Source organism: Schistocerca americana, chromosome 6 (assembly GCF_021461395.2).
Source record: "Schistocerca americana isolate TAMUIC-IGC-003095 chromosome 6, iqSchAmer2.1, whole genome shotgun sequence".
NCBI classification, from domain to species: domain Eukaryota; kingdom Metazoa; phylum Arthropoda; class Insecta; order Orthoptera; family Acrididae; genus Schistocerca; species Schistocerca americana.
In genome coordinates this window covers 607729873-607757062 of record NC_060124.1, presented here as the reverse complement: position 1 = coordinate 607757062, position 27190 = coordinate 607729873, and the positions used below count along the sequence as shown (strand labels likewise).

Below are 27190 nucleotides of genomic sequence, written 5' to 3'. Positions count from 1 at the left end.
ACAAATCAATCTGAATACTTTACCTGGTTTCCTACATTACCTCAATGTGATGATAATAGAGTTGGACAGGTACAATGAGTAAATTAGTTTGTATGGAAAAGATGAGACAGTTACAAACATGATCTATTCTGTGTGAAAGGCAGCAATACATACAAATGATACTTAACATAATTGTACCAATGGCTTACCCTCTGTTTTTCATAATCAAGTGCAGTTTTTGTCCGAATTTCACCTGTCATAGCATCAATTGCAAATGGTATCTCATCAGGAACAGAATAGTACACAACTGCATTCTGGCCCTCATCTGCATCAGTGGCAAGCACACTCCCAACTTTGGCATTATTTTCTCCTTCCCGCACTCTAAACAGATACGGCAGATTCTGAAACTCTGGATTTTTGTCATTTATGTCTGTCACTTTTATGCTGATCAGTGCTGTGCTTGATAGTCCTCCAGTATCCTCTGCCTTAACTACCTGAAATTGAAAATAACTCTCTGTCAGTTCAAATGTGTGATGTAAACAAATAATTTGTCTAGTAAGTATTGTGACATTAAATTTTAAAAATCTGAAATATTAATCTTGAATTTTGGGTAGGGTGTTGATTTTTTACTGTAGGCATCATTTAAGAAGGGATTTTTTGAAACTCCACCCCTAAGGGGGTGAAATAGGTGTTGAAAGCTTTTTTGAAAAAAAAATTCACTATTAAGGGAATTTTCAATTTAAAGCTATGAAAACTGAATAAAAAAATGAATAAAAGAAATAACTGTTTCAGCAGTTTTGGAAACTCATTCCCTAAGGGCATGTAATAGGGGGTTAAAAGTTTCAGAAAAAATTTCTCCTATTTAAAAAACAGTTGTAGGTTGCACACTGTTCTTCATTAACTCTACAAGGATTGTTTAACCTGGACAGGGCATCATCAGGTCACCTTAAAATATAAGGTGAGGATGAAATTATAATTAATTCAGTCTGGTGCTATCCTGGATTACTATAAAGGCAAAATAAGCTTCAAACACCAAATGAATAAAATTATATAGAGAAAAGTCACATAACTCATGTTAAAGATTCAAAAATTTTCTGATAAAAAGCAACTGTCAAAGAAGATATGACACCGAACAAAACATACAAAAATACAACCTACATATTAAAAAGTAATAGATAAAAGCACCAGGATCAGGCATGAGTAGAGAATGAAGAAGAAACCTCAAAAAGTATATTACTTCGTGTGGAGGTGGGGACAGGTGTAGCAGCACAGAACTAGATCTCGTGCACAAACTGTAAACACAGCTGTACACTAGAAAGGTGACAAAGGGCCATTCGTATTCACATAGTGCATACATATGAATGATAGGAGCTCATGCAAAATATTGTGCTAGTAGAAATGGTAGTGTACAGTGTGATAATGGTGTAACATTCAATTAGTAGTGGATAAACTGAGAAATTCATAAAAACATAATAGGGCCTTTGGAAATACATACAATGCAGAATATGCTAGATCAAAAACTATGTACAGAGACACAGAAAATCCTTATGCTCAAATACAGTCTAAAAGAATAATGAAATGAGCTTTTGGCATCATTGGCCGGGAGGCCCCTTGCGGGTCAGGTCCGGCCGCATTGGTGCAAGTCTTATTACATTCGACACCACATTGGGCGACCTGTGCACCAGATGGGGATGAAATGATGAAGAAAACAACACAACACCCAGTCCCTGAACAGAGAAAATCCCCGACCCATCTGGGAATCGAACCCGGGCCCGTAGGATGGTAATCCGTCACGTGGAGCACTCAGCTATCGGGGCGGACTAAAAGAATAATGAAGTAAATTATGTAGAGCAATAAAAGAAAGATTAGACTACAAATATAAGGCAAAAAGGTAACAATGCTAAAACCAGTTCCCTGGCAATAAAAGATTAAAAACTAATATATCATTAAAAAAATTAAAAAAAATAAAAAAACTTACAATCATATAAAACCTGATTTGTGCCAGCTAACTGATCATTGAGTAACATATCCTTCTTAGCATATGAATATTATCAAGAAGACTAGGTCTCCTTCCTTGGGGAGTATGATGTGAATCTTTAAGTTCCTAAGTGCAGGTGGCTAGTGGACCCTGGATTTAAGGTGCTCAGTGAAAGAGGAATTATGCTTACTGGTAATCTGCCCCTTCTTAGTGAGTAAATGCTCCTGAAACCTTATTTTAAAAGCCCTTCCCACTTGACAATGTCCAAAAGAATGAACATCACATGGAATCTGCAACTGTAAAACATATTATGTAAAGTGAAGGTGGCCGGGGGAGAAAGGAAAAGGGCAGGGAAGGAACTGGCGAATGTGAATCAACTGAGGAGCGTGCCGAGATAGTCCTTGCATTTGTGATTAACATTGTGTCTGAGTGGTGCAGCAGTTAACACATGTGCCTTGTAAGCAGAAGATCCCATGTTTCAGTACCAGTCCATCACACATTATCATTTGTCACTGCTGATTCTGCATAAAGTCTCAATCCAGCTTGTATCATTGGTCCCTTTCCTTCTCTTTCCTTTCTCCCCCCTCCATCTTCAATTTATGCAATGTTGTGGATGTATTGATACTGAATTTTGTTAGAGGTGGTATACACTATTCTTATATTTTGACCACCAAAGAGTTTAACTGCAGTGTAGAACACATTACCTAAAAATGAAAGCTTCGAAAACCTGTAATTTTAAGGTGCGGGACTGAGAGTGAATTCTTGGTCACTTGGTGATTTTTTTGCATGTATAATTTCTCAATGATGGAGGGGCTGTAGCCATTGCAAAAAAGCAACATATTTCAGGTCTTCCATTTCCCTTGTAATAGATTCTACATTGTGCAATTTCTGTGATACAGTGTTTCATAGATCTGAAGTAACTCATCTTGTACTTATACAGATGACACGACGTAGCATGTATAACAGAGTCCCTTGTAGGAGGCTTACTTTAAATGTCAAATTTGATGACATGATTAATGAGACAAGGGTACAAATCAAAGAAGTTGAGAATACCATTGCTATTGATGACTTCATGTGTAAAGATCATTCCTTCACCATCAAAAACAATTATTATCTTACCTACATATCACCAGTAAAAGCAGTGGTTTTTTTTTTTTTTTTTTTTTTTTTTAAATGGTGGGGGACCTGGGCGAAATGGTCACACTCAACTAATTCATGAAGATATCAGCAAGAAACCCTGCAAAATGATTACCCATGGCCAACTGACTGCTTATAAAATTTGTTATTAAAAATGAAGTAATTTTATGAAGTTAAGAGCCGAAGAAGAGCTATAACCTCCACAGTTTCATTGGTGCATAGATGTCAGTGTCAAAGGTCATCCTGAATAATTGAAATAAGTCTCTTCTACTGGAATGTTTGTATCTAATTTTTTTTTATATCAAGCGACAGTAAAGTGCAGCCGTGAGGAAAAGATTTTCTATGTAAGAGTTGTAAAAGTTCCCTTCTATCAGAAATGGCAAAATTGTCATGAAATGTGAAGTCATTGTGAATCAGCTGAAGAAAATATTTAGAATTGGCCTGCCTGTGTTCCCAATCCCATTAATAACAGGATCTGTAGGTATATCCATCTTGTGAGTCTTTATTTGTGTACACATGTTTGGAGCCTTAGGATTTATCAGTCTAAAATTGAGTAAGAGGTCAGGGGGGATGATATGTGCACATCCATCAAAGCAAGCCTTAAGCTCTTCAGCACAGGGAATCAGTAGGATCATAATCTATTTTGCAAATATCATTGCCACAGAAAAACCATTGGGTTTTATTAATGTAGTCATTTTTATAAACAACAACAGCGGTATTTCTCCGGCCTCGGCAGTAAGAGAGAGTGCTCATGCATGTGATAGTTGTGCTAGAATGAATATGTGTATATATGTGTGTGCGTGTGTGTGTGTGTGTGTGTATGTGTGTGTGTCATCATCTAAGGCCCCTTGGATGACAGTTCAATTGTTTAGCGACCTTTTTGTAGTGCATGTCTGTAACTCAACATCTCCGCTATATGGTGAGAAGCAATCTATCTTTTTGACAATACTGTCATTATCCCATACCAGAGTTTCCATTGTTTGACAGTGGTATTCTCTTTGACAGACAGGACTATGATGGTATTATCTGAGTGAAGCCTTTTTTATAATACATGCCAGAATCATACAGTCTTTATTATCATATTTATCGCATGTGGCCATCCCAGTAAGTTCACTGGCTTTACAAGCAATCAGATTTGTTATGAGTTGAAGCATCAAGGGCAATTATAATGTTTGTTACTGTCTATTCGTTTCTAACTGAAAACACCATCCATTTGGTTGACAACACGCTCCACAAAGGGAAAGTAGGCCCAGTTCCCTTATCCCACTGATATGCAGGATGACAATAAATTTTCCGAAGAATTCCTGTTAATAATTTGAGCATTCTCAGTTGTTGCTCTATGAACATTTGGAAGTATCATAAATTCTGACTCATCCCACAACACTGAAGGCTCTGCTATGTGATGAGATCTAGGAGACATAATGAATGAATATATGAATAAAAGTAAGAAACATACCAGCTGGTATCTTGTGAGTTCCTCTCTGTCTAACTTTCGTATGACAGTGATTACTCCAGTCCGGTCTCCAATGGCAAACTGCCGTAGATCATTGCCCGATATGATAGAATATGTGACTGGGTCCTTTTCAGGGTCATTTGCCTGAAAATATGTACAAAATTATTACAAAAAATAATTCACTAATTTTAACTGCATTACACACTTGTATTGCAGTGGAGTTTGTCAGATATTTCATAAACTTTCTGAATTCATATCCTCACATAAAATTATGTATTTCAATGAAAACATTCACTTACAATGATAGTTGCAACTGTAGAATTTATAGGAGCACCTTCACTGACTTGCACTTCATATGTCTGTTGCTCAAATACTGGACTTCGAGTGTTTGGACCAGGAACCACATTAACTTCTACTATTGTCTGAGAATATTTTCCACCTTTATCTGTTGCCTGCAAGTAATTAAAAATTAGATGAGCATTCAGAAAAAAATGAAAGATGACTTACAGATAACTTAGCATTGAGATGTAACTATCTCATTACTAGAGTTGAATAATGAAATAGCCAATATCCGATTTATATAGGAGTAGGTGAAAAACTTTTCAAGTGTAGGGGTGTAGAGAGACAAATAGTGAATGAAATTTGCTTTGATGTCAAGAGAGCAAAATGTGAAGCACACAACAAATACTGTAGCAGAAAATTATCTCTCAGAAAACCCAAAGATAAAAACTAGATTATGAAAAGGATAGATTTCTATTCACCATTAAAATGACTTGTTGAATTGTAGACAGGCATGATGAAAGGACTGTAACATATAAGCTTTTGTCCAAAGCCTTCTCCACAAAAGAGAAACACACACATATTTTCACAAAAACAAGCACACCTTGCACACACATGACCACTGCCACACTGCCCAGACTCTAACAGAAAAGTATTGAATGGGAGCAGTAATTCAGAGAAGGATAGAGAAGAGGAAGAAGAGAGATTGGTGCTGCCTGGCAGAACATGCAAGGTCTAGAGGTGATAGGACAGGGCCAACAGGCACAGTGTCAGGAGACTGTGGTAGAGGGATAGGAGGGGGAAAAATTGAGGATTGGAAAGGAGATGAGCTGAGAAGGGAAAAAACTGATGGATGTGCTGGCAGAGAGCACAGCAGGGAGGTGAATTGTGGGGAGGTGACAGGGCAGTGGGGGGCAGAAACTGTTGGCTGGAGGGTATGGAGACAGTAGATTACTGTAGGTTGAGGCTGGAATGACTTCAGGAGTGGAGAATGTGTTGTAAAGATTACTCCCATCCGCACAGTACAAAAAAACCTGGTGGTGGAGGGGACGATCTAGCTGGCTCAGGTTTTGAAGCAGCCATTGAAATCCAGTACGTTATTTACAGCCTGCATGTTATACCACTTTACTCTTGGCAACAGTTTGGCTGTAGCTATTCTTCCTTGTAGACAGCTAATTGCTAGTCATACCAATATAAAATGCTGAACAGTGTTTACAGCAGAGCTGGTAGAACTTCAGAATACATATCTTGTTCATTCCAACTCATGGTCTTGTTTTTTGATTATCATGCAGATAGAGGTCAGGAATATTTAGCAAGTAAGCAATTCTGGTCATGTAAACCTATACTATAACATTTTCAAATAAGGTGTCAGAAACACTTACATAATTTCCTCGAAATCTGCTTCAAAACTGTGACTTGACTGAATCATAACTGCTACAAAAACTGATTGAAAACTGTTCTGGCAGTGAGCCTTACACAAACAAAAAACAAGTAGAAACCTTTTAGACAAACTTTTGAACCTAACTAATCCCCTCAACATCTCTTCCCTTATGGTAACACATGCATTCTGCTGTACCTCACCCATTCGATCCCTTTTTTTCCCACACTATACATCAACAACCCCCAACAACCTTACTAACAATATCCTAACACTACTCCTCCTTAGTTATGCAAACAAATCTGCTGCACAGCCGTGTGCAACTGCATTGCACCCTCCTATGCCAACCTATTTTATTTGTGGGCCTTCTACAGGAAATTTTCCTAGCCTTCACAGACAGAAACTATCCCCCAGACCTAGCTTGACAACAGATTTCCCATGCCAAGTTCCCACACACCCCCAATCCTCCCAACACTCCTAAGAAACAGCTACAAAGGAGTGACCCCTCTGCCACTCTGGAACAACTGAACCACATCCTTTGTTAGGCTCTCGATTATCTATCATCAGCCCTCAAATGAGGGACTTCCTACCCGAGATCCTTCCCACCCCTTCTAAAGTAGTGTTCCATTACTCGCCCAATCTCCAGCACACCACAGTCCATCCTTGTGCCACTCCCAATCCCAACCTCTTGCCACAGGGATCATATCTCTCTCTGTGAGACCCAAGTGGAAGACCTGCCCAATCCAACCACCCAGTACTTCCTATTCTAGTTCTGTCACAGGCTTATCCTACTGCATCACAGGACAGGCCACCTGTGAAAGCATGCATGTTATATACCAGCTCTGCTGCAAACACTGTTCAGCATTTTATATTGGTATGACTAGCAATTAGCTGTCTACAAGGAAGAATAGCTACAGCCAAACTGTGGCCAAGAGTAAAGTGGTATAACATGCAGGCTGTAAATAACGTACTGGATTTCAATGGCTGCTTCAAAACCTGAGCCAGCTAGATCGTCCCCTCCACCACCAGGTTTTTTGTACTGTGCGGATGGGAGTAATCTTTACAACACATTCTCCACTCCTGAAGTCATTCCAGCCTCAACCTACAGTAATCTACTGTCTCCATACCCTCCAGCCAACAGTTTCTGCCCCCCACTGCCCTGTCACCTCCCCACAATTCACCTCCCTGCTGTGCTCTCTGCCAGCACATCCATCAGTTTTTTCCCTTCTCAGCTCATCTCCTTTCCAATCCTCAATTTTTCCCCCTCCTATCCCTCTACCACAGTCTCCTGACACTGTGCCTGTTGGCCCTGTCCTATCACCTCTAGACCTTGCATGTTCTGCCAGGCAGCACCAATCTCTCTTCTTCCTCTTCTCTATCCTGCTCTGGATTACTGCTCCCATTCAACACTTTTCTGTTACAGTCTGGGCAGTGTGGCAGTGGTCATGTGTGTGCAAGGTGTGCTTGTTTTTGTGAAAATATGTGTGTGTTTCTCTTTTATGGAGAAGGCTTTGGACAAAAGCTTATATGTTACAGTCTTTTCATCATGCCTGTCTACAATTCAACAAGTCATTTTAATGGTGAATAGAAATCTATCCTTTTCATAATCTAGTTTTTATCTTTGGGTTTTCTGAGAGATAATTTTCTGCTACAGTATTTGTTGTGTGCTTCACACTTTGCTCTCTTGACATCAAAGCAAATTTCATTCACTATTTGTCTCTCTATACCCCTACACTTTGACTAGGTATCATGGAGAGTGCCTCCCATCATGAACTATTCTACTAGGTACATTTCTATTCCGCTCATGGTCAACAATTCTTCTACTTTAGCACAGTTAAGTAAGAACACATCAAATTTTATTAGAGTCATTCTAAAGAAAATCAAAAGAATGATGATGGTTGGCTTTAGTAAATTGTCTATATGTCATTGCATCACACTCTGTAATACCATCAGCTAGCTACCAATGAACATGCAGAAGTTTAGGGTGTACCTGGACTGTTATGCTGTACTGTTCTCCAGCTATCAGTTTTCCAATGGTAAATATTTCACCTGTTTTTGGTTCTATTTTGAATTTCTGCCTTCCATTGTTGGAGACATGATATATGCTGTATGAAATTTCAGCATTCTCACCAAGGTCATCGTCTGTTGCAACAACCTGAAATTCATAAAATAATGTAGCCTGGAAGGAATTATTGACAAATATTACTAATTTTTGTGATTTATTTCTTCTGAGTACAAATATAATTGTCTGTGACTAGAATTAACATATGTGTGAGTGGATATTAGATTTTTTTATAATGGGATTGATAGATAATATGTCATCTTACACATTTATTATAAGCTACCAGCAATAAAGGGCTCTGCCATCATTCAAAAAGTATATATAGCAAATAGTGAACAGAACACATTAGTTATATTCCTCTGATTTTCCAGTTTCCAATAAGACTGGTGACTGAGGAAACTATTGCAGTGCACCACCAAGTGCAACATGTAAGCATTTGTGTTCTGTGAGATTTTGGAAGTCCCTCAGTGAAAAGGTGAAGTGTGATTGTGAAATGCTTATAGCGCTCTTACCAATTATAAAAAAGTCTCTTTTAAATATTGAGACATAGCATGCTGGAATTACTCCATCTGTTATGATTTCAACCCCTGATAATATTACTTTCTTCTCTTACATAGTTTACATGTGCCATGTACATAAATATTTCAGAATGATATCTAGACTGAATTTCACTTAGGTTCATTGTTCAGGTTATTGATGTTACTGTGCTGATTCTTCCTTTGTATCAGTTTTCATGAAAGTATTGCTAATCAAGCTGAATTTTTTACTTCAGTGAATTAGCAAATGGTGTGTGAGCTAATACATATTTATGGGTTTAGTGATACCACTCAATCACGAAAACTAGCATTCTGACTTTCCAGTAACATAATTCAAATTCTGTGACATTAATTAACTTACAAGATAATTAACAGAAGAGTTCAGAAGTTTCTATATTTTCCATCATAGATATTGCCTCTGTGCCTGTCAAATTCTGATATTTTCTGTTATACTTTCATTCACCAAATTTTTATCCACAAGATGGCAGAATTCATTAATTCATCAAGCTATTAATTACAATTTTGGAATAATTTCCAATTATCTTCAATATAGCACCTGCACTTGTAAATAGGACATTCCCAATGTGGATGCATAAAATGGTTTTGTAAACTTTTCTAAATTCCTAGACCACCACATATTTCATAAATAGTATTGTTAATACATATAGTATGTCCTGAGTAGCAAAATTTAATGTAGCAGTTTTTCAAATGATTGTGTGATTTCCAAAATAACAATTTGTTCATACACCAGTCTTTAAATAGTCGATATCACATAAAATAGTCAGTCTGCTACTGGCAAGTAACTGTGTAACATCTAAGTACATCAGCACTCAAATGTGAACATGTTAACACCTTTGTGAGAGTCCATGGTCTGAAAGCTCATAGGCACCACATATGACAAAAGAGTACCCACCTGAATGTGAATACACTAACATCTAAAAGAAAGTATGCATATTGGCATCCAGAAGAAAATGTGGTACTGTCATTGCCTAATAACTTATGAGTGATAGTGCTAATGCAAGTTTGTGAATATTTTGACAGAACTGTGTTGTAAATAATGGGAAGGTTGGACCACCATTGTCACTGAAATAATTGGTTGTTGTAATTCACCGCAGCGCTACTTTTGATTTATGGGTAGTCTTTCTAAAAACTGTGCTTAGGCATTATAACTAGTTCGATGCATTCTGCCACTGAACTCTCATTTGTTTCTGAGAGACAACCTGAGTCAAGTGCTGTTTATCTTACATATTTAAGAAACTGATCATTGTTCTAACAATACGGCGTTAAGAATAATAAATATGTGAAAAAGTGAAATCAAAATTCTGGTGTTGTATACATTATTAATACATTATTAAGCATCTAGCATTCATTAAGTTTTTCAGTTTCATGGCTACAGACTGGTATGCTGCCGAAGAGGCAGTGTGGAGCAGAACACAGAAATCAGGTTTGTAACCGTACAATAGGAGAGCCTCAGTGAGATGTTTGCACTTGCATATCTCACAGATCTAGTAGGACATCTTGTGTAACCAATCAATTCTCAAATAAATGATACTGATACATGATTCTGACTATTTATGTCACCCTGTATCATGTAGCAGTCTTGCATATCAAGTCCAGTTTTGTTATGGCAGAGCAACATAGTGTCTCAAATCTTTAAAAAATTCAATTCTCATCTCTTCTGGCCTTCAATTTTGTGGAGCCTTATATGGTGAATTCGGCACAGCTGATCCATAACAGTAATCCACAATTTCACAAATGAATATTCCATAATCAAATCTGCTTCATCTAGAAGTGTTTTTTGCTACCCATAATACCAATCTTGCTCACAAACTGTGCATTGTGCCTTTCTTCATTATCCCTGCAATATTTAAGGTGACTGTATATAATAAATTGAATGAGTGGTGAGCTTGTGATGCTATTTACCAAAGAAACTATGCATACTGATCAGTATTCTCTTGTCTGTCAAACAGTTCTTTGATGTATGAGTGCAAATAGGTGGTACCTCTTTCCACAAACTCTATAGAACTGAATACAATAATCCAGAACCATTGAGTACTTCCTCAACATGGCCCAATGTACTACTTCCCCATCTTTCTCTGATCTCAATTATCCAGATTTAGACTGCAGGCGAATAACAAGACAGTCCAGCCAATATGACGTTTTCCAGCATTTCTGAAAATCTGAGACAGTGCTGCATTTATTTAAATTACTTGAGGAAACTAGGTGAAATAAAACAACAAGCCTATGCTGTCTCTCTAGTAGATTTGTTGCATCTTCTATGTGTTCTTCCATTAAAAAGCCATCCTTGGTTTGCTTTGGCCATGACTTTTTATATATGATTGTTCCAGTTTAAGTTGTTTGTAGCTGTAATTCCTAAGTATTTAATTGTACTGATAGCCTTTTGAACCAAAATTTAATGGCTTCCTTTTGCTACTCATGTGGATGACCTCACACATTTTTTATTTAGACTCAACAGCTACTTTTTGTTCCACACAGATATCTCGCCTAAATCATTTTGCAATTGATTTTGTTCTGATGAATTTACTAGAGAATAAACAACAGCATCACCTGCAAACAGTCTAAGAGGGATACTCAGATAGTCTCCTAAATTGTTTACACACAGGGTGTCACAAAAATTCAGTGCCCAAACTAACATGGATGATACACAAGAAAAAACAAACATATTTCGTAAAGCAATCATATGCTGAAACCCCATATTGTGTGAGCACTGAGCATGCTTAGATAGCATATGAGTGAGCAGATAAAAGTCACTGTGTTTAACATTGTTACATCAAATGCTATTTCAACACTGAGTCAGTAAATGGCGGGTAGTACTAGTGCCTGCATGGCAGTTGCAGTTTCAACATGGATCACTACACATAGGGAGAACTGTGAGACAAGCACTTTGTTTACAGTGTGGCTGAAGGCGTTTGTCAAAGAGCCCGGTGATGTATCGCAAACATTTCCCAACACACGGATGTCCACAATACAGCACATATATTGTAAACTGCACTCGACTGGGAATTACCAGCTCATTGATGGTAAGCAGGGCTAATGCAGGCAGACCTTGGATGATGTGTACATCTAACACTGGGAAAGAAGTGCTGTTACATTTTAAGAACAATCCAGTGACAAGCATGCAAGCAATTGTTGCTGTGCTCAGTATTCATCATAGTTTAATATGAATGTGGTGCATGAACAGCTGCTTCATTCATATCATCCTATGACAGGGTGTCTACCGATTAACAGTGGATCTAACTCATCACCTTTTCATGACTTTTTCATTATCTCTTTAGTTACATTCATGGCCTCTCAAAACTAAGTGTGGTACAATGAAAAAAAAAACACTTTTTTATGAGTATGAAAGCTGGTTGAAATGAAAGCTGAATGTAATAATAACAATTTTGAAGGCAAAAAATTTATGTCAAATGTTAAATTTCACAGTAAAAGATTCAGTGTTTAACTTTCCTAAGTAAACTTGAAATTTCAACATCTAAAACTTCAGCTTCTTCTTTTGTCTTTCCTATAATCATTCTTTTTTATTTTTGAAATCTTTTATTTCTTGAACTGTTTTTCTTTTAGGGTTGCTCACTTCATTTTCATAAGATTTCTTCTTTTCCACAGCTTCTACTCTTCTTGATAAAGCATTTTTCACAGCTAGTATCACTGATTTTGTGATGCCCCCATTTAGTTGTAAACCACCTAACAATTGTACTGCATTGTGAACGCTTCTTTCTGCAACATCTGTATCTTCTTCTAAGTTTTCATCTAAAACTTCTTTGTTAACAGAAAAGCTGCCTTCAACTCCACCATTTCCATAATATATGAGTAACAGCTTCTCCACGAACTTGATGAAGCATGGTTCATACTTTGCAGTAAATTCACCAAAAATTCATCAAGTTTGTTGTTCTCAGCATGAATTGTTTCAATTGTTTTTCAGAATATTCACAGAATTTAAAGTGTTCTCTCTTCACTACATCAGCTGTTGATGGAGTTATATGTTTTTTGATACAAATTCCTACATTGCAATTGTCACTCAAGAATTTCTCCAAATGGAGCTCTGTATAACTTTGGGTGATAAACATGAGTCACCTCTGATTATCTCTAATTTCAAAGGACTCTTCTCAGCAATTTTTAGAGACAGGCTTTGCAAAATACATGTGCACTCATTTCTGAAAATAAGGCTATTGTTTTCCATGTACAGTGAAATCCTATTTTATGTTTCCGTGTGGTCTACACTTAAAAAACGCAAAATTGACGAAAATGCAGAATGGAGTAAAATGTTAAAATGCCTCAAAATGTGTGCAAAAACACATGAAATTGGCATACAAGATTAAAAATCGCAATCCTCTCCAATACCTTGTATAAAATATGAAGGAAATTAAATGTGCAAACAATGTTTCTACAATAATTCATGGTAATAAAATCAACGGATGTGTACCAGATCACCCAAGAAATTCATGAACACTCAGTCACTTTTATCATGATCAGTTTTCAAAGCTCCATGCACTACATGATGTCAGCAAATGCCACAACGAAACATTTGTGGTTGATTATCTTCTTCACTGATTATAAATGCTTGCAAATCATGAAACATCTTTAAATTCACATTTGGTCCATTCACTGAAATTTCAATTCTACTCTTACGTGACATATTCAAACCATTCAGAACTACCAGGAAACATGACTGTAGATGGAAGATGTGGCAGAATTCAAAAATACAGATGTTGAATTTCTTGTATATACAGACAGATTTTGTTCACCTTAGAGGCAAACAACCAAATCCATGTATTCCTTTTAGACAATTTTGTTTAAACTCTCATCTTATGACACAAAAGAATCCACTTTCCCTGAGTTTGTCACCCAGGAGATTCTGTAAGTAAGGGCCACATCCATAAGTAATTATATATGACAAATTATTGTTGTGTAACTGGATTTTTTGATAATCGTGCTATCAGGAAACACAATTTGGAATATCCAGAATTAGATTTTCACTCTGCAGTGGAGTGTGCGCTGATATGAAACTTCATGGCAGATTAAAACTGTGTGCCGGACTGAAACTCAAACTTGAGACCTTTGCCTTTCGTGGGCAAGTGCTCTACCATCTGAGCTACCCAAGCACGACTCACGCCCCATCTTCACAGCTTTACTTCTGCCAGTACCTCGTCTCCTACCTTTCAAACTTTACAAAAGCTCTGTTGTGAATCTTGCAGAACTAGCACTCCTGAAAGAAAGGATATTGCGGAGACATGGCTTAGCCACAGCCTGGAGGATATTTCCAGGATGAGATTTTCACTCTGCAGTGGAGTGTGTGCTGATATGAAACTTCCTGGCAACTTTACAAAAGCTCTCCTGCAAACCTTGCAGAACTAGCACTTCTGAAAGAAAGGATATTGCAGAGATATGGCTTAGCCACAGCCTGGGAGATATTTCCAGAATGAGATTTTCACTCTGCAGCGGAGTGTGTGCTAGTATGAAACTTCCTGGCAGATTAAAACTGTGTGTCGGACCAAAACTCGAACTAGAGTCCTTTGCCTTTTGCGGGCAAGTGCTCTACCATCTCACTGTATTCAACTTCATTCTCTGGGGCTACATGTAAGCTCAGTTGACTCAGAGGCGGAATCGGTTGCAAAAATTCTTGCTGTACCTACACAAATACAGAACATGCCATGCATTTTCCAGCACAGAGGTTAATGTTGCTCATTTAGAGTATTTATTGTAATGTAATAGTTATCAGAACAAGAACAGAGTGAAAAACATTTAACTCCATTTTATCCTCAATCACAGACAATAACCTCGTGGATAATCTTTACTCTAACAATATGTGTTTCCAAGATGGTTACTTTACAAATTATATTTGTTTTTGTGTGCATCATCACCTCTGTTAATTTGGGCACTGCATTTTTGGACACCCTGCAGATTAAGGACAGCAGAGAGCATATAACACTTCCATTGGGAATGCCAGATATCACTTCTGTTTTACTCAGTCACTTCGCATCAGGTACTATGAAGAGTGACCTTTCTGACAGGAAATCATGAACCCAGTTGCACAACTGAGACTCCATAAACAAGCAGTTTGATTGGAAACTGCTTGTGAGGAATGAATCGAAAGCATTCTGAAAATCCAGAAATATAGAATCCATATGACATCCCCTGTCAATAGTACTCATTATTTTCTGCAAATAAAGAGCATAAAATTCCATAAAATTTCAGATGTGCAGCCACATAAATTCAGCTTCTTCTTCTAACATATCGGCTGAATACCATCCATCCATCTTCAGAGTGAGCCAAGGTGACTAACGCTCCAGCACTTGCTCTGTCCTTTTAAACTCGAGGACCGAACCACTGCGTATGTGGCCAAAGATACATGAGGCACCAGAGACATTGATAGGTGGCAAAGAGGTGTAAAATATGCACGTAAATTAAATCTATGGCTGCACAGTCGATCAACATGGTGATATCGATGTCGCACAGAGAGCTGCACCATTGTGACATCTTTGTGATTTAATTTCAGAAATTCCTAGATTCCATGACTTGTCCAAGCTGAAGCTGCTCTCTCTATTAATTAAACACATCACCAACTGAATTTCAGTTGCATCTTTCACTACTGAGTCCCAGAAATATGAAGTCGAGGCTAAAATTTCGACGTTATCGTACACCATAGAGTGCCCAGTGGCAATACAGTGCTCGGCCACCGCAGATTCATTAGGTTGTACGAGACGGGTGTGCCTGCAGTGCATCTCTCCTCGACTGTACGTGTCATCTGTCTGGGGATCTTATAAACCCCAGGCTTCTGAAGCACCAAATCATCTTTAACAGAACCCAGGAGTGCTGCAGTCTTTGGTGGAGGGCGAAAAATCACTTTCACTTCGTGTTTACTGTGGATCTGTCCTATTTTTGATGAAAGGTTTCCCACATATGGTAGGAAAGCTAGAGTGTTAGTCACCTTGGCTCACTCTGAAGATAGCTGGATGGTATTCAGCTGAAATATTAGAAGAAGCTGAATTTGTGCAGCTGCATGCCCAAACTTTTATGGAACAGTCTTTAAACTGCAAAATCATGAAGATGCACAAAAAGTTTTTGCAAACCCTCATCACCAGTTGTGTAAAGGCCTCATCGCCACTGCTGTGGAGGCAGAGTTGGTGAGTTCATGAAATGGCTTCTGGTGCGGTACATTGCTAAAACAATTTCCCCTTGCCACTATTACACAGCTAGATCCCAATGTCAGGTAATAGCATAGGAGAATAAAGGTTCTACAACACTCCAACAAATTAGTAACAAACTCATACAGCACTGCTTGCAATATAACGCAAAAAAGGTCCTCAATGACTAAGTGCAAATAATCATAGGTAATTTCACAGGACATAGCAAATGCAATTACAATTGTCTGTTCACTTCTAAGAGTTCACTAAATGACGTTCCCCGTCCAAGTCAGCCGATGATGATCTAGAGCTGCTCTTCTATTTTCCAAGTAGGCTTCTGTCTTTTGTTGTCCGGTCATTGGCAGACTGTACTCAGCTGCCCATTGGCTGGGGCGAAGTCGATAACTCCATTCTCAGTGACACCAGTAGCATTGGTGGAACTTGCACAAGTGGCGAGTCTCTTTGGCAATGACACCAGTTTGCATCTTTGCACCTGTCATGCTTTTGCCCTGGCTGTGTCTTGTCGGATGACACAGCAGTTTTGTTTCACAAGAACAATATTTTCTTAATATGTGCTGATTATGTGCCAACAGATCATTTTCTTTGAGGTAATTCATAACGTTCAAACACAGTACATGTTCCAAAATCCTACTGCAAATCAACATCAGTGATATGGGTCTGTAATTCAGCGGGTAACTCCTATTTCCTATCTTGAGTATTGGTGTGAACTGTGCGACATTCAGTCTTTAGGTACAGATCTTCCATCTAGTAAGCAGTTGTATATGGTTGCTAACAAGGGAACCTCCCCATCGCACCCCCCTCAGAATTAGTTATAAGTTGGTACAGTGGATAGGTCTTGAAAAACTGAACACAGATCAATCGAGAAAACAGAAAGAAGTTGTGTGGAACTATGAAAAAATAAGCAAAATATACAAACTGAGTAGTCCATGTGTAAGATAGGCAACATCCAGGTGGGTGTGTACCCAAGAGTGCCGTGGTCCCGTGGTTAGCGTGTGCAGCTGCGGACCGATAGGTCCTTGGTTCAAGTCTTCCCTCGGGAGAAAATTTTAATTTTTTATTTTCAGACAATTATCAAAGTTCAGGCACTCATATATAATCAACAATGCTCTCCAAAATTCCAGGACATGTTCAGATTTGCTTGGACATATGCAGGATTTGATGGTCTACACACGGAAAAATTTGAAAACGTTAAAAACATATGTTTTGACAGAGCACAGACAAAACTGTGCGACTGTGAAACTGTTGCAGTTAATGTGGCAAACTCTTATGTTTTCACACTTTTTTGGGAGTGAAGAAAACCTAAATTGGGCAAGGTAGAAGAATCTTTTTACCCATTCACCAAGTGTACAAGTTAGGTGGGTCGACAACATATTCCTGTCATGTGACGCACATGCCGTCACCAGTGTCATATAGAATATATCAGATGTGTTTTCCTGTGGAGGAATCGGTTGACCTATGACCTTGCAATCAAATGTTTTCGGTTTCCATTGGACAGGCATGTCCTTTCGGCTACTAATCACAAGGTTTTGCGGTGCGGTCGCAAAACACAGACACTAAACTTATTACACTGAACAGAGACGTCAATGAACAAATGGACAGATCATAACTTTGCAAAAATAAAGAAAGTAAACTTTTCACTCTAGGGAAGATTTGAACCAAGAACCTGTCGTTCCGCAGTTGCTCACGCTAACCACGGGACCACGGCGCTCCTGAACTCGGACTCTCCTAGATGTTGCCTATCTTGCACATGGACTACTCAGTTTGTATATTTTGCTTAGTTTTTTCATAGTTCCACACAACTTCTTCCTGTTTTCTCAATTGATTTGTGTTCAGTTTTTCAAGGCCTACCCACTGTGCCAACTTATAACTAAATCTGAGGGGGGGTGCGATGGGGAGGTTCCCTTGCCTTTATTAAATGATTTAAGTTACTTCACTACACTGAGGATATCAACTTCTAAGTTTCTCATGTTTGCAGCTGTTCTTGATTTGAATTCTGTATTATTTACTTCAATTTCTTTGGTGAAGGAATTTCAGAAAACTGTAACCACAGAACTTTAGTGGCACTTTCATTGGTAACGTTGCCATTGTTAGTGCACAGTGAGAATATTGATTGTATCTTGTAACTGGTCTCTTGGGATTTTCTACCAGATTTCCAGATGGAGTTTCACAGTAAAAGCTATTGAAAGCATCTCACACTCCCAATTCCATTTCAGATTTGAAGTTCCTGTGAAACATTACCAGTCTTGGAGATTTTGCTTGCTTTGTAAGATGCTTTTTCATTGCTTCTGCAACAGTTTGCTGACCTCTTTTGTGTACCATGGAAGATCAGTTTTATCGCTTATTAATTTATTCGGTATAAATCTCTCAATTGCCACTGATACTATTTCTCTGAGTTTTAACAAATATGTCATTTCATTATCTAAGATACTAAGTACTCTTGGATGGGATACAAACATTGTGTTAAATTGTCATTTAGAGCCTACACATCACTGTGTGATCACATTATGATTATAAAATCTGAGAAGAATGGATACTGATAAAAACCCATTGCAACCTACAGTATACACAAGGCGCTTCCCTTCTCCGGCCTGTATGGTGATGGGGGCTATCGCTGGCAGCCGTGGCGCATTGTCATTCACATCGTTCAAGGTGACGGTGAGGGTGAGTGGGCGACTAGCAGCACCATTACCTCCGGTCATCTCCCGAGCAACAACCTGTAACATAGTTCCACTTTAAGTTATTTGTAAGCTCTAAATGTATCAATAACATTCAATATCAAACAATGGAAAATCCAGGATGGAATGTGACAATATTATGAAAAGGATAGTTCTATTCACCAATAGCAGAGATGCTGAATCCCAGATAGGCACAACAAAAAAAGGCCAACAAGGCCTTTGCTGAAAATACACACACACGCACACACACACACACACACACACACACACACACACAAATGCCAGTCACACAGACATGACCACAGTCTCTGGCAGCTGGTCTGGCTTCAGCTGCCAGAGACTCTGGTCACATATGTGTGTGTGTGTGTGTGTGTGTGTGTGTGTGTGTGTGTGTGTGTGTGTTGTCTATTTTTGACAAAGGTCTTGTTGGCTGAAAGCTCACTTCCCAATAGTCTTTTTGTCGTGCATCTCCCCTATATCATAAGCAGCAACTATACTTTTCAAGACACTCAAGATCATTATTTACTTATTTAAACACACAAAGTGCAAATATCAGATATGCTGAAGAAATCCAACGCAAAAGTTTTCTGGGTGCAGAACTGCCTCATACTGTAAAGTAACTAACTCGGCAACAGTTATTTTACAACCCGACACAGTTTTATGCTTAGAAAACTTACATGTTAACTGACTATCAGCAGGAGCCTATACATCTACAATTCCAGTTTTCACTTATTGAAATTTCCATTGAAGTCCTAGCTTTCTAATTACACTGATCAACAACATATTTGCTAAAAAGAATTGAATGGTGTTCTTTGCTAAGTCATGGGTGCTGAATTTGAAAATGAGATCAGTTTTTGGCTATTGGGCTCAGTTTTCTTGTGACATGTGTAACGAAACTTGTCAGTACTAAATTCTCATTTCTCACTGAAAAACATGATACACTGTGTTACTAAAGAACACAATCCAGTAAAACTTCACATACAATAACATTTTTTTATATGTATACCTTGAATATTATTTACACGATATACACATATGTAGTAACATAAAAACATATGTAAAAATTGTATTTTTACTCAAATGATTTTCATTCAAGGTTATTGTGGATATTTTAGATGAATCTGTGTAGATGGTTACAACTGCAATTATTATTATTATTGTTATTATTATTATTATTGAAAATTACCACACATCGCTTCTCACAAGGTCATACCACATGTGGTGTGGTCTACATCTGAACGTTAATGTTTCTGTAAAAGGTTACTTGAACAATTAATTTTCAGAACCATCCAGTGTAACAAGGACAGTACCCATTCAATCCCTGTGGTTCCCAATATTTTCACTAGGTCTTTTTTATGGTAAATGTTTCTAAAATACAGAGCTGCCAGATCACCATAGGCACAGTTGAAATAATAAACAGAATTACAAATAATATTAATTTGGACAGTACAAAATTCAACAGCCATAATACATTTGGACTTTCTCACCAAAACATAAAAAGCTTGTACAATGCGAAAACAGAGCTTCTTTTTTTTTAACACAAGGTATGACAGACTTAAAGGTACTTCTACAGATGTGCTATGCATTACTGTAGGCATAAGGTAAAGGAAAATGAGAGTAACAATACACACAAAAAGTGGACTAAAGTCCAAGGCCAAAGACATTAGTATATACTGCAGAGACCATCTGCTTCAGTGTCATACTTCACTAAAAGACTTTGAAACATACAAGGTAGCACTTCTGACAGTCTATATGCCACCAACAGGAAAAGTTCTAAACTTCATTAATCAAGTAGAAGGGAGTATTAATATGACTCATTCCCACTAACATGGGGAGGCCGCCAATTGTGAAATTCAGATTCGATTCATACTGCGCATAATAAAAGCTCATGGCCAGAGGTGTAATGTGGCAAAGCACCAAGATGCACTTCTCACCCGTTGTCGAGAAAATCGACAGTTAAAAGAAACCGTTGCCGTGAAATACTCACTACGATTAATAATTCTCTACAGCGTCGTGGCGCAGCGGTAAGCGCTCGGGTTCGTAATCTGAAGGTCGCCGGATCGAATCTCGCGCTATGTAACCCTTTTTTTTAGTATTTGTTTTTTATAATTCAAATATATAATTCCCGGCAATCAGTTGCAACAATTATGCATATAATAAGTTGTTGAAAGCCGTTTGTCGTGGAAAAACTGACGACTTTGGACATCATTATGTTTTCCGCAAACAAAGCTGTATTTCACAAATGTTATTAATTGTCTTCATGATGTTAACCACGTATAGTTAACGTATAGACGTAGAAACGATATTCCGAAACGAATACGTATAGCGTAAGTCAAACGTTCGAATTAGAATAGAGACCCCACGAACACAAATTTGCTGTGGCAGGTATGAAATATAGACTCCGTTACTCGCTCGTTACACTTGAATGACAGATGCTGAATGGGCCGAAACGAGCCGCCGCATAACAGCGTAGTTGCCTGCTAACTTCGAAAGAAGGTAGATGCGGTCCCTAGCGCAACTTATAACATTGTCGAAAATCAGTGCGGACGGGAGAGCTTTGGTACACCCTGTTAAAAAAAAACGGAAAAATGGAGGCGGTACAATTGGAGAGCGATCCGCCTTCACCAACATGCATAAGCAATTCATTAATACTTTTTATATATATATATATATATATATATATATATATATATATATATATATATATATATATATATATATTTGAATTACAAAAAACTAATTAAAAAAAATTGCATGGCGCGAGATTCGATCCGGCAACCTTCTGATTACGAACCCGAGCGCTTACCGCTGCGCCACGACGCTGTAGAGAATTACTCATCGTAGAGAGTATTTCACCGCAACGGTTTCTTTTAACTGTCAATTTTCTCGACAACGGCTGAGAAGTGCATCTTGGTGCTTTGCCACATTATACCTCTGGCCATGAGCTTTTATTATGCGCAATATGAATCGAATCTGAATTTCACAATTGGCGGCCTCCCCTTGTAAGTGGGAAAATGCTGCATGCGGAGATCCCAATATATGTTTCGACTCTGAAAGTTCTGATTGAGGGCATCTAGAGTTACTGCTGACCAGCTTCAGTTTGATTCCCACAGTAACATTCCCAATAAGAATAGGAGGGCATAGCACAACAACTGCTGATTGTTTCCTAACTCTATCTGTCTTTAATGAAATAATTGGTTTAGCTATGAAGGGAAAAACAAAATATGTCAGCTACACTAGTTTCTGTTAGAATTTACAAGATGAAAAAATGTAAAGAAGTTAACCAAGAACATACAGTAGATGAGTAATTTAACTATTTACTACAAATATTATAACACCTTTATGAATCCAGTTCTCCTTTACAATGATCCAGGGACATTTACAGTGGAAGTTGAGACAGAGGGTGGCTAACATCTGAGATCAAAATATCTTGTGCTACAAAGAGAGAATGTTATTTAATGGAAAAGATTAGCTCTAATCACGCCTTAAAAATGCACTACGAGCAATGTAGTCCTCAAAAAGGCAGAAACCAAGTGCTATGCAGAAAATGAAAATTCCGAGAGCAAGGCAAGGACAATTTGTACCATTATTAGGCACAAAAAGAATGAACTCAGTAATGCAAATTATATCGATCTTTCTGAGGGCACTAGCAGCAACAGAGAATATGAAATTAAAATCATTGGCTACATAATTCAGTGAATTGTTCCTAACAGTAGCTGAAAACACAGGAACAAAATATTGTCCATCAAAAGCAGATATAATATATTGACTTTGACAGGTAATGCAAATTCCACTATCAGATGTTAGTACTCTTCTGGCTATGATGCTATCTCAGCCATAGTACTAAAATCTCCTGCTGACTTGGGAGCACCACCTGCGAGTTACTTTTTGAATCAGTTGATGAGTCAAGAAAGACTGAAGTATGCAGAAGGAACATCAACATACAAAAGTGGAAATAAGAAACTGACCTCTAATTATGGAGTAATCTTACTCCTTCCTGTGTTCACACAAATTTTTGAGAAAGTACCTAAGAATACAATACTGAACCGACTTTCTGAGAACAAAGACACAAAAGAATTACAGAATAACTTTATGACTTTTAACTGTAGCTCAGTTTAGCTTCTATAAAGGCATCTCTACTGTGTAAACTGCATATGATCTCACAAACTCTCCTCTAGTGGAATTAAACAATAAAAATCACCCTGTAGGCATTTCATGTGATCTTTTCAAGGCCTTCGGTGGTATAGATAAAAAATTCTGCTATGGAAACTAAAATGGTAATGCATTAAATGTCTTCGCCTTGCATTGATGGAATCATATCTTAACAACAGAATGCACAGCCATCACCTTAACAATTAATCTTCCAAAAACTCAAAATGTTATAGGATGGGTAACATATCTACTCACCGAGTGGCATCAGGAATAGAAATTTGCAAGCTTTCAGAGGCACTGCCTCCTCCTTCTATCAGAAGGGTTGAAGGGAAAGGAAGAGGCGAAGGAAACAGACTGATGAGGTTTAAAAAATGGGGAGAGTTTGGAAAAGATTCCCAGAACCCTTTACTGGATGGCTTGAGAAGGAAAGACTGTCCTGCCCGATAAATCTCTGCTGATCTGGGATTCTAGGTGACTTCCACACTTTCCCCATTTCCAAATCCAGCATACATTAACTCAGTTCTGTCCTACGGCACAGTTATCTGGAGCACTTGTACTAAGGTGAAAAAAGTTTTTGAACAATTTGCTGAAGCTTCTGCAGGCACCTAAGTATTCTTACACTCACATGCCACTATATGTACTCCCTGATGGTATTTGTGGTTAATGAGAAGAGTGGTTTTAGGATGAACTCAACTATTCACAGCCACAATACTAGAAGTAGAAATAATTTCCATATAGACAACACATCCTCCTCTAGGGCTCAGAGTGAAGTTTATATTCGGGGGCAAAAGTCTGCAAATGTTTCCAGTGAACATCAATCAAGAAATTGAACTACGCATATATAAAAAATGAAATACAGGAATAGCTCATTAGCAACTCCTTCTAAAATTTTTCAGTATATTTGGCCTTAGGAACATAAATGCTGCCTTATTTTAATACTTCTATCAGACATATCCTGATGTTTCCAGTGTGTAGACAGCTAATATGGGTCTCAATGAAGTTAAAATGCTTCATTTGAAGTATTAGATAGTAACAGGAGCTGAGTGGTATGGCAAGAGAAGGAATCACTTCTATCAACACAGCTATGGTTCTCCTAAAACACACACCTGAAGTAATCTGGAAGTGATGGGAATTACTTATCAGTGTTTGTACATCAGCACTTGTCATAATTTGTTGTTAGCACAGTTTACAAAAGTAGCCACCAGTGGTCAGTTCTGTCTGTTAATATCTAATTTGACCCATTCCATGATGGAGTTGGCAGAACATGATGTTTGAACAAATGAAAAATTCAGAAATTTAACTCCAGGAAATAAAGGTGGTTTGGCAGCATTGTAAATGACTCATCTTCAAACATACAGAATCAAACTGCATTTCAGCATTGTGACAACTGTCTTACATGATTTTGTTGTTCCAAATGTGTGAAAGTTTATGGTTTGTGCTAAATCAGAAGAAAACATGCTAACATTAATCCGCATAAATATCACAATTTTTTGTTGTATTTGTGGAGTGCAAAATGGAAACTTAATACTCTTGTAGAGTATGCTTGGCAACCAGGACAAGAGTTGCCCCCCCCCCCCTTTCTCATGCCCTATGTATGCTGTTTGTCATTGGCTGCACTCCTAACGGGGTAATTAAAAACAGTGTATCACATGTCCATTCCAGTTGGCAGATTTTGAAGAGCCAATGGACCACAACCAGCTGTTATTTTACTTTGGCAAAGATAGATTGAATGATGTCAAGAACAAGGAAAACTGAGCAACATCCTAACTAACCATTTGTTCTTAGGGCTGTTCGTCACAGTGGAGAATTTTCAATATCATTACCTCCTGAGAATGTGACAGTGAGTGGTGAAAAATATAATGATGAACTCACAGAACACAGCAAAGGAGATATGCAGGCCGATCCAACATTCTGAGGCCACTGTGAATCAAATGAGCCACACTTTCTGTCTCAAGGGGCCCTAATGACATAATTCATAATTTAAATTTGTCAAATCAATAGGCTGTCACGATTAAAAGGCTAGAATTTTCTCTTCTGCAATGTTTATCATGACCACCATGCTGTTTTACTCAGTATTTCTCCAAGGAAGATGACACTTTTTTTTGTTAACATACTGTGACCATAGTGGAGGCACTCACCCATGACTTTGGCGTACATAAGGTGGTATTTCTTTTGTAGATTCCAGCAAAGTTAGATTGAAAGCAGAGTTTCTCATAATGAGTACAAATTTTCTTCTTTTCTGATTGCTTGTAGAGCTAATCTGAAGAAGATATACTTATCCAGTATGAGAAATACATATGATATACATTTGGAGGTTTCAGAGTAATTGCAGCACTTCCTCACGTGTTGCTAGTATATATGAAGCACTGCTATCTTCTATGCAAGAGTGACAGCAGAGACAGAAAAAAACACTATTATGGGAGAAATGGCCTACTCAGAATGAATTGCTATCCATGCATAAGATCATAATGAACATTCTTATTGACCCCAAAAATGTGTAACTACCTCCTCTTCATATTAAACTGCATCTCGTCAAAAATTTAGTGAAAGCCTTGGAGAAAACTTCACAAGGATTCTGTGCTTGCAAAGAAGTTTCTAAGAATCAGAGAAGGAAAAATAAAGATAGGAACATTTGTAGGTTTCAACATTAGGGAATCAATGTTTGATGAAGACATTCTTGATTTGTCGAGTGATCTTGAAAGAGTGGCATGGTTGCCTTTCATAAGTGTCTGCAAGAACTTTTAGGCAACCATAGGGCAGAGAACTATGGTAAGTTATTGCCTGTTGTTTTTCATCTCAAAGTCTTGGGTGGGCATTTGTTTAATGATTTTTCTGACATTTGGCTAGCACAAGTGGCTGGTGTTGTCAAAGATCCACCCGCCATTTCTGGAAGTAACATTACCACTACGGTTCTTCCCATGTTATATGCAACAGTTGACTGCTGCAGTACAGGATTCCAGTAATTATTCATCTTGAGGCTGCTTCTTATTTGTCAAAACTATTGACGTGTTTCTGAATTTCAATGGCTTCCTTGCAAAAAGGGATGGGTGAATCTGCATGTCAATGAATTTTATTATATGGTCACTCTCACACAGCATGTGCTGTGCCATGGTTTATTTCTCCATCTGTCTCCACCATCAACACTGTTTATCTTCAAATTGTTTTGTACTGATGGATCATCTGCGCATTCCAACAGGCTTTTTCACATGTATACGATATTTGGTATATTTCCAATATTGGGAGTGGGTCCTTTTTCTCCTTTATTGATCTGAGACACTCTAATCTTCTTCATCAGTTTGTATACAGTGTGAGTCACTAACTACTGCCACCAAGAATAACTCCAAAAGAATGATAGGAGCTGAAAATTTGGTGGGAAAAAAGTTGCATGGGACAACAGGGCCATAAAATGACGTTGGTTTTTTGTTGCTAGGTGAGGTCACAGTCACTTCAGAGATGTGAAGGTCAACTTTGTTTTTATACGTGGGATGCTATAGTTTGGTGCTTATTTTCTGATAGCAGCTATCAAGACAAACCCAATGATATGTAACAGTAAGGTCTCTGAAGGTCAACGAAGGTCACTATGGTGGAGTGAATGTCCATTTACAGAAGGTGTTCAAAGTGAGACCATTGGTATCAATGCAGTGCTGCAATAAGTCTCTAGCTCTCACTGAATTTCATGGCATTCTCTGTAAATGAGAAGCATGTCAACTTGTTCTTCAAAGGAACACATCATTCACATTCACTTGATTCGACGATACCAGTCTTACCATTCGTAGTAGTGTTGTATTGTGAAACCGTCGAATGATGATTACATGTCAATGACATGTTACATGGATATGCCGTATTCAGTGAATATTCACTATTTGCATGATACACAAGAGAAAACTGTCAGTGCATGTGCTTTGATAAGTGCCGATGTGAGAAGGAATAACACTCAATCTATGATAAGCACTGAGTAGGAGGATGTCACTGAACAAAGTTTTATGGTTGGGCTATAAATAGTACTCAAAGGAATGATAAAGTGAAAATGGTAACTGTGATATTCAGTGTAGTGATGAGTTATTGCAAGATGTCACTGGAATGGAATGATTCAGTTAGTACTGAAGTGCTAATGGCTGAGACTGATGATGCACTAGAGCACAAGAAATTTTGTCAGTGAACAATGAAGCTGAGAGTGATGATGCTGTTAATGATGATGAGATTGAAGATGTGTTGCTTTAAGGAGATTAATTAATATTTATATGAACAGTTCTGTGATGCAGGATTATGATGATTCTATTGAGTTCTTGGAACAACTAAGGAGATATATTGCTGCCTATTGCTACTAATGGTTTACTGGTCACTTGTGGAGGGTTGTAAACAGGGAAGACAATTTAATAATAATTTAGATTTGGAGAA

At 38.0% G+C, this 27190-nt stretch overlaps 1 protein-coding gene across 2 annotated transcripts in view; it reads right to left on the bottom strand.

The window, feature by feature from the left end:
- Nucleotides 1-27190, bottom strand: part of LOC124619243 (cadherin-99C) — a 627922-nt gene that overhangs the window by 77534 nt on the left and 523198 nt on the right. For both annotated transcript variants that reach the window (XM_047145486.1, XM_047145488.1), the window contains exons 11-15: nt 18524-18679; nt 8195-8359; nt 4847-4999; nt 4551-4691; nt 189-473 (exon numbers count right to left, since the gene is read on the bottom strand). In XM_047145486.1, coding sequence (XP_047001442.1) covers nt 189-473; nt 4551-4691; nt 4847-4999; nt 8195-8359; nt 18524-18679 — 900 coding nt within the window. The remainder of the gene's footprint in view (nt 1-188; nt 474-4550; nt 4692-4846; nt 5000-8194; nt 8360-18523; nt 18680-27190) is intronic.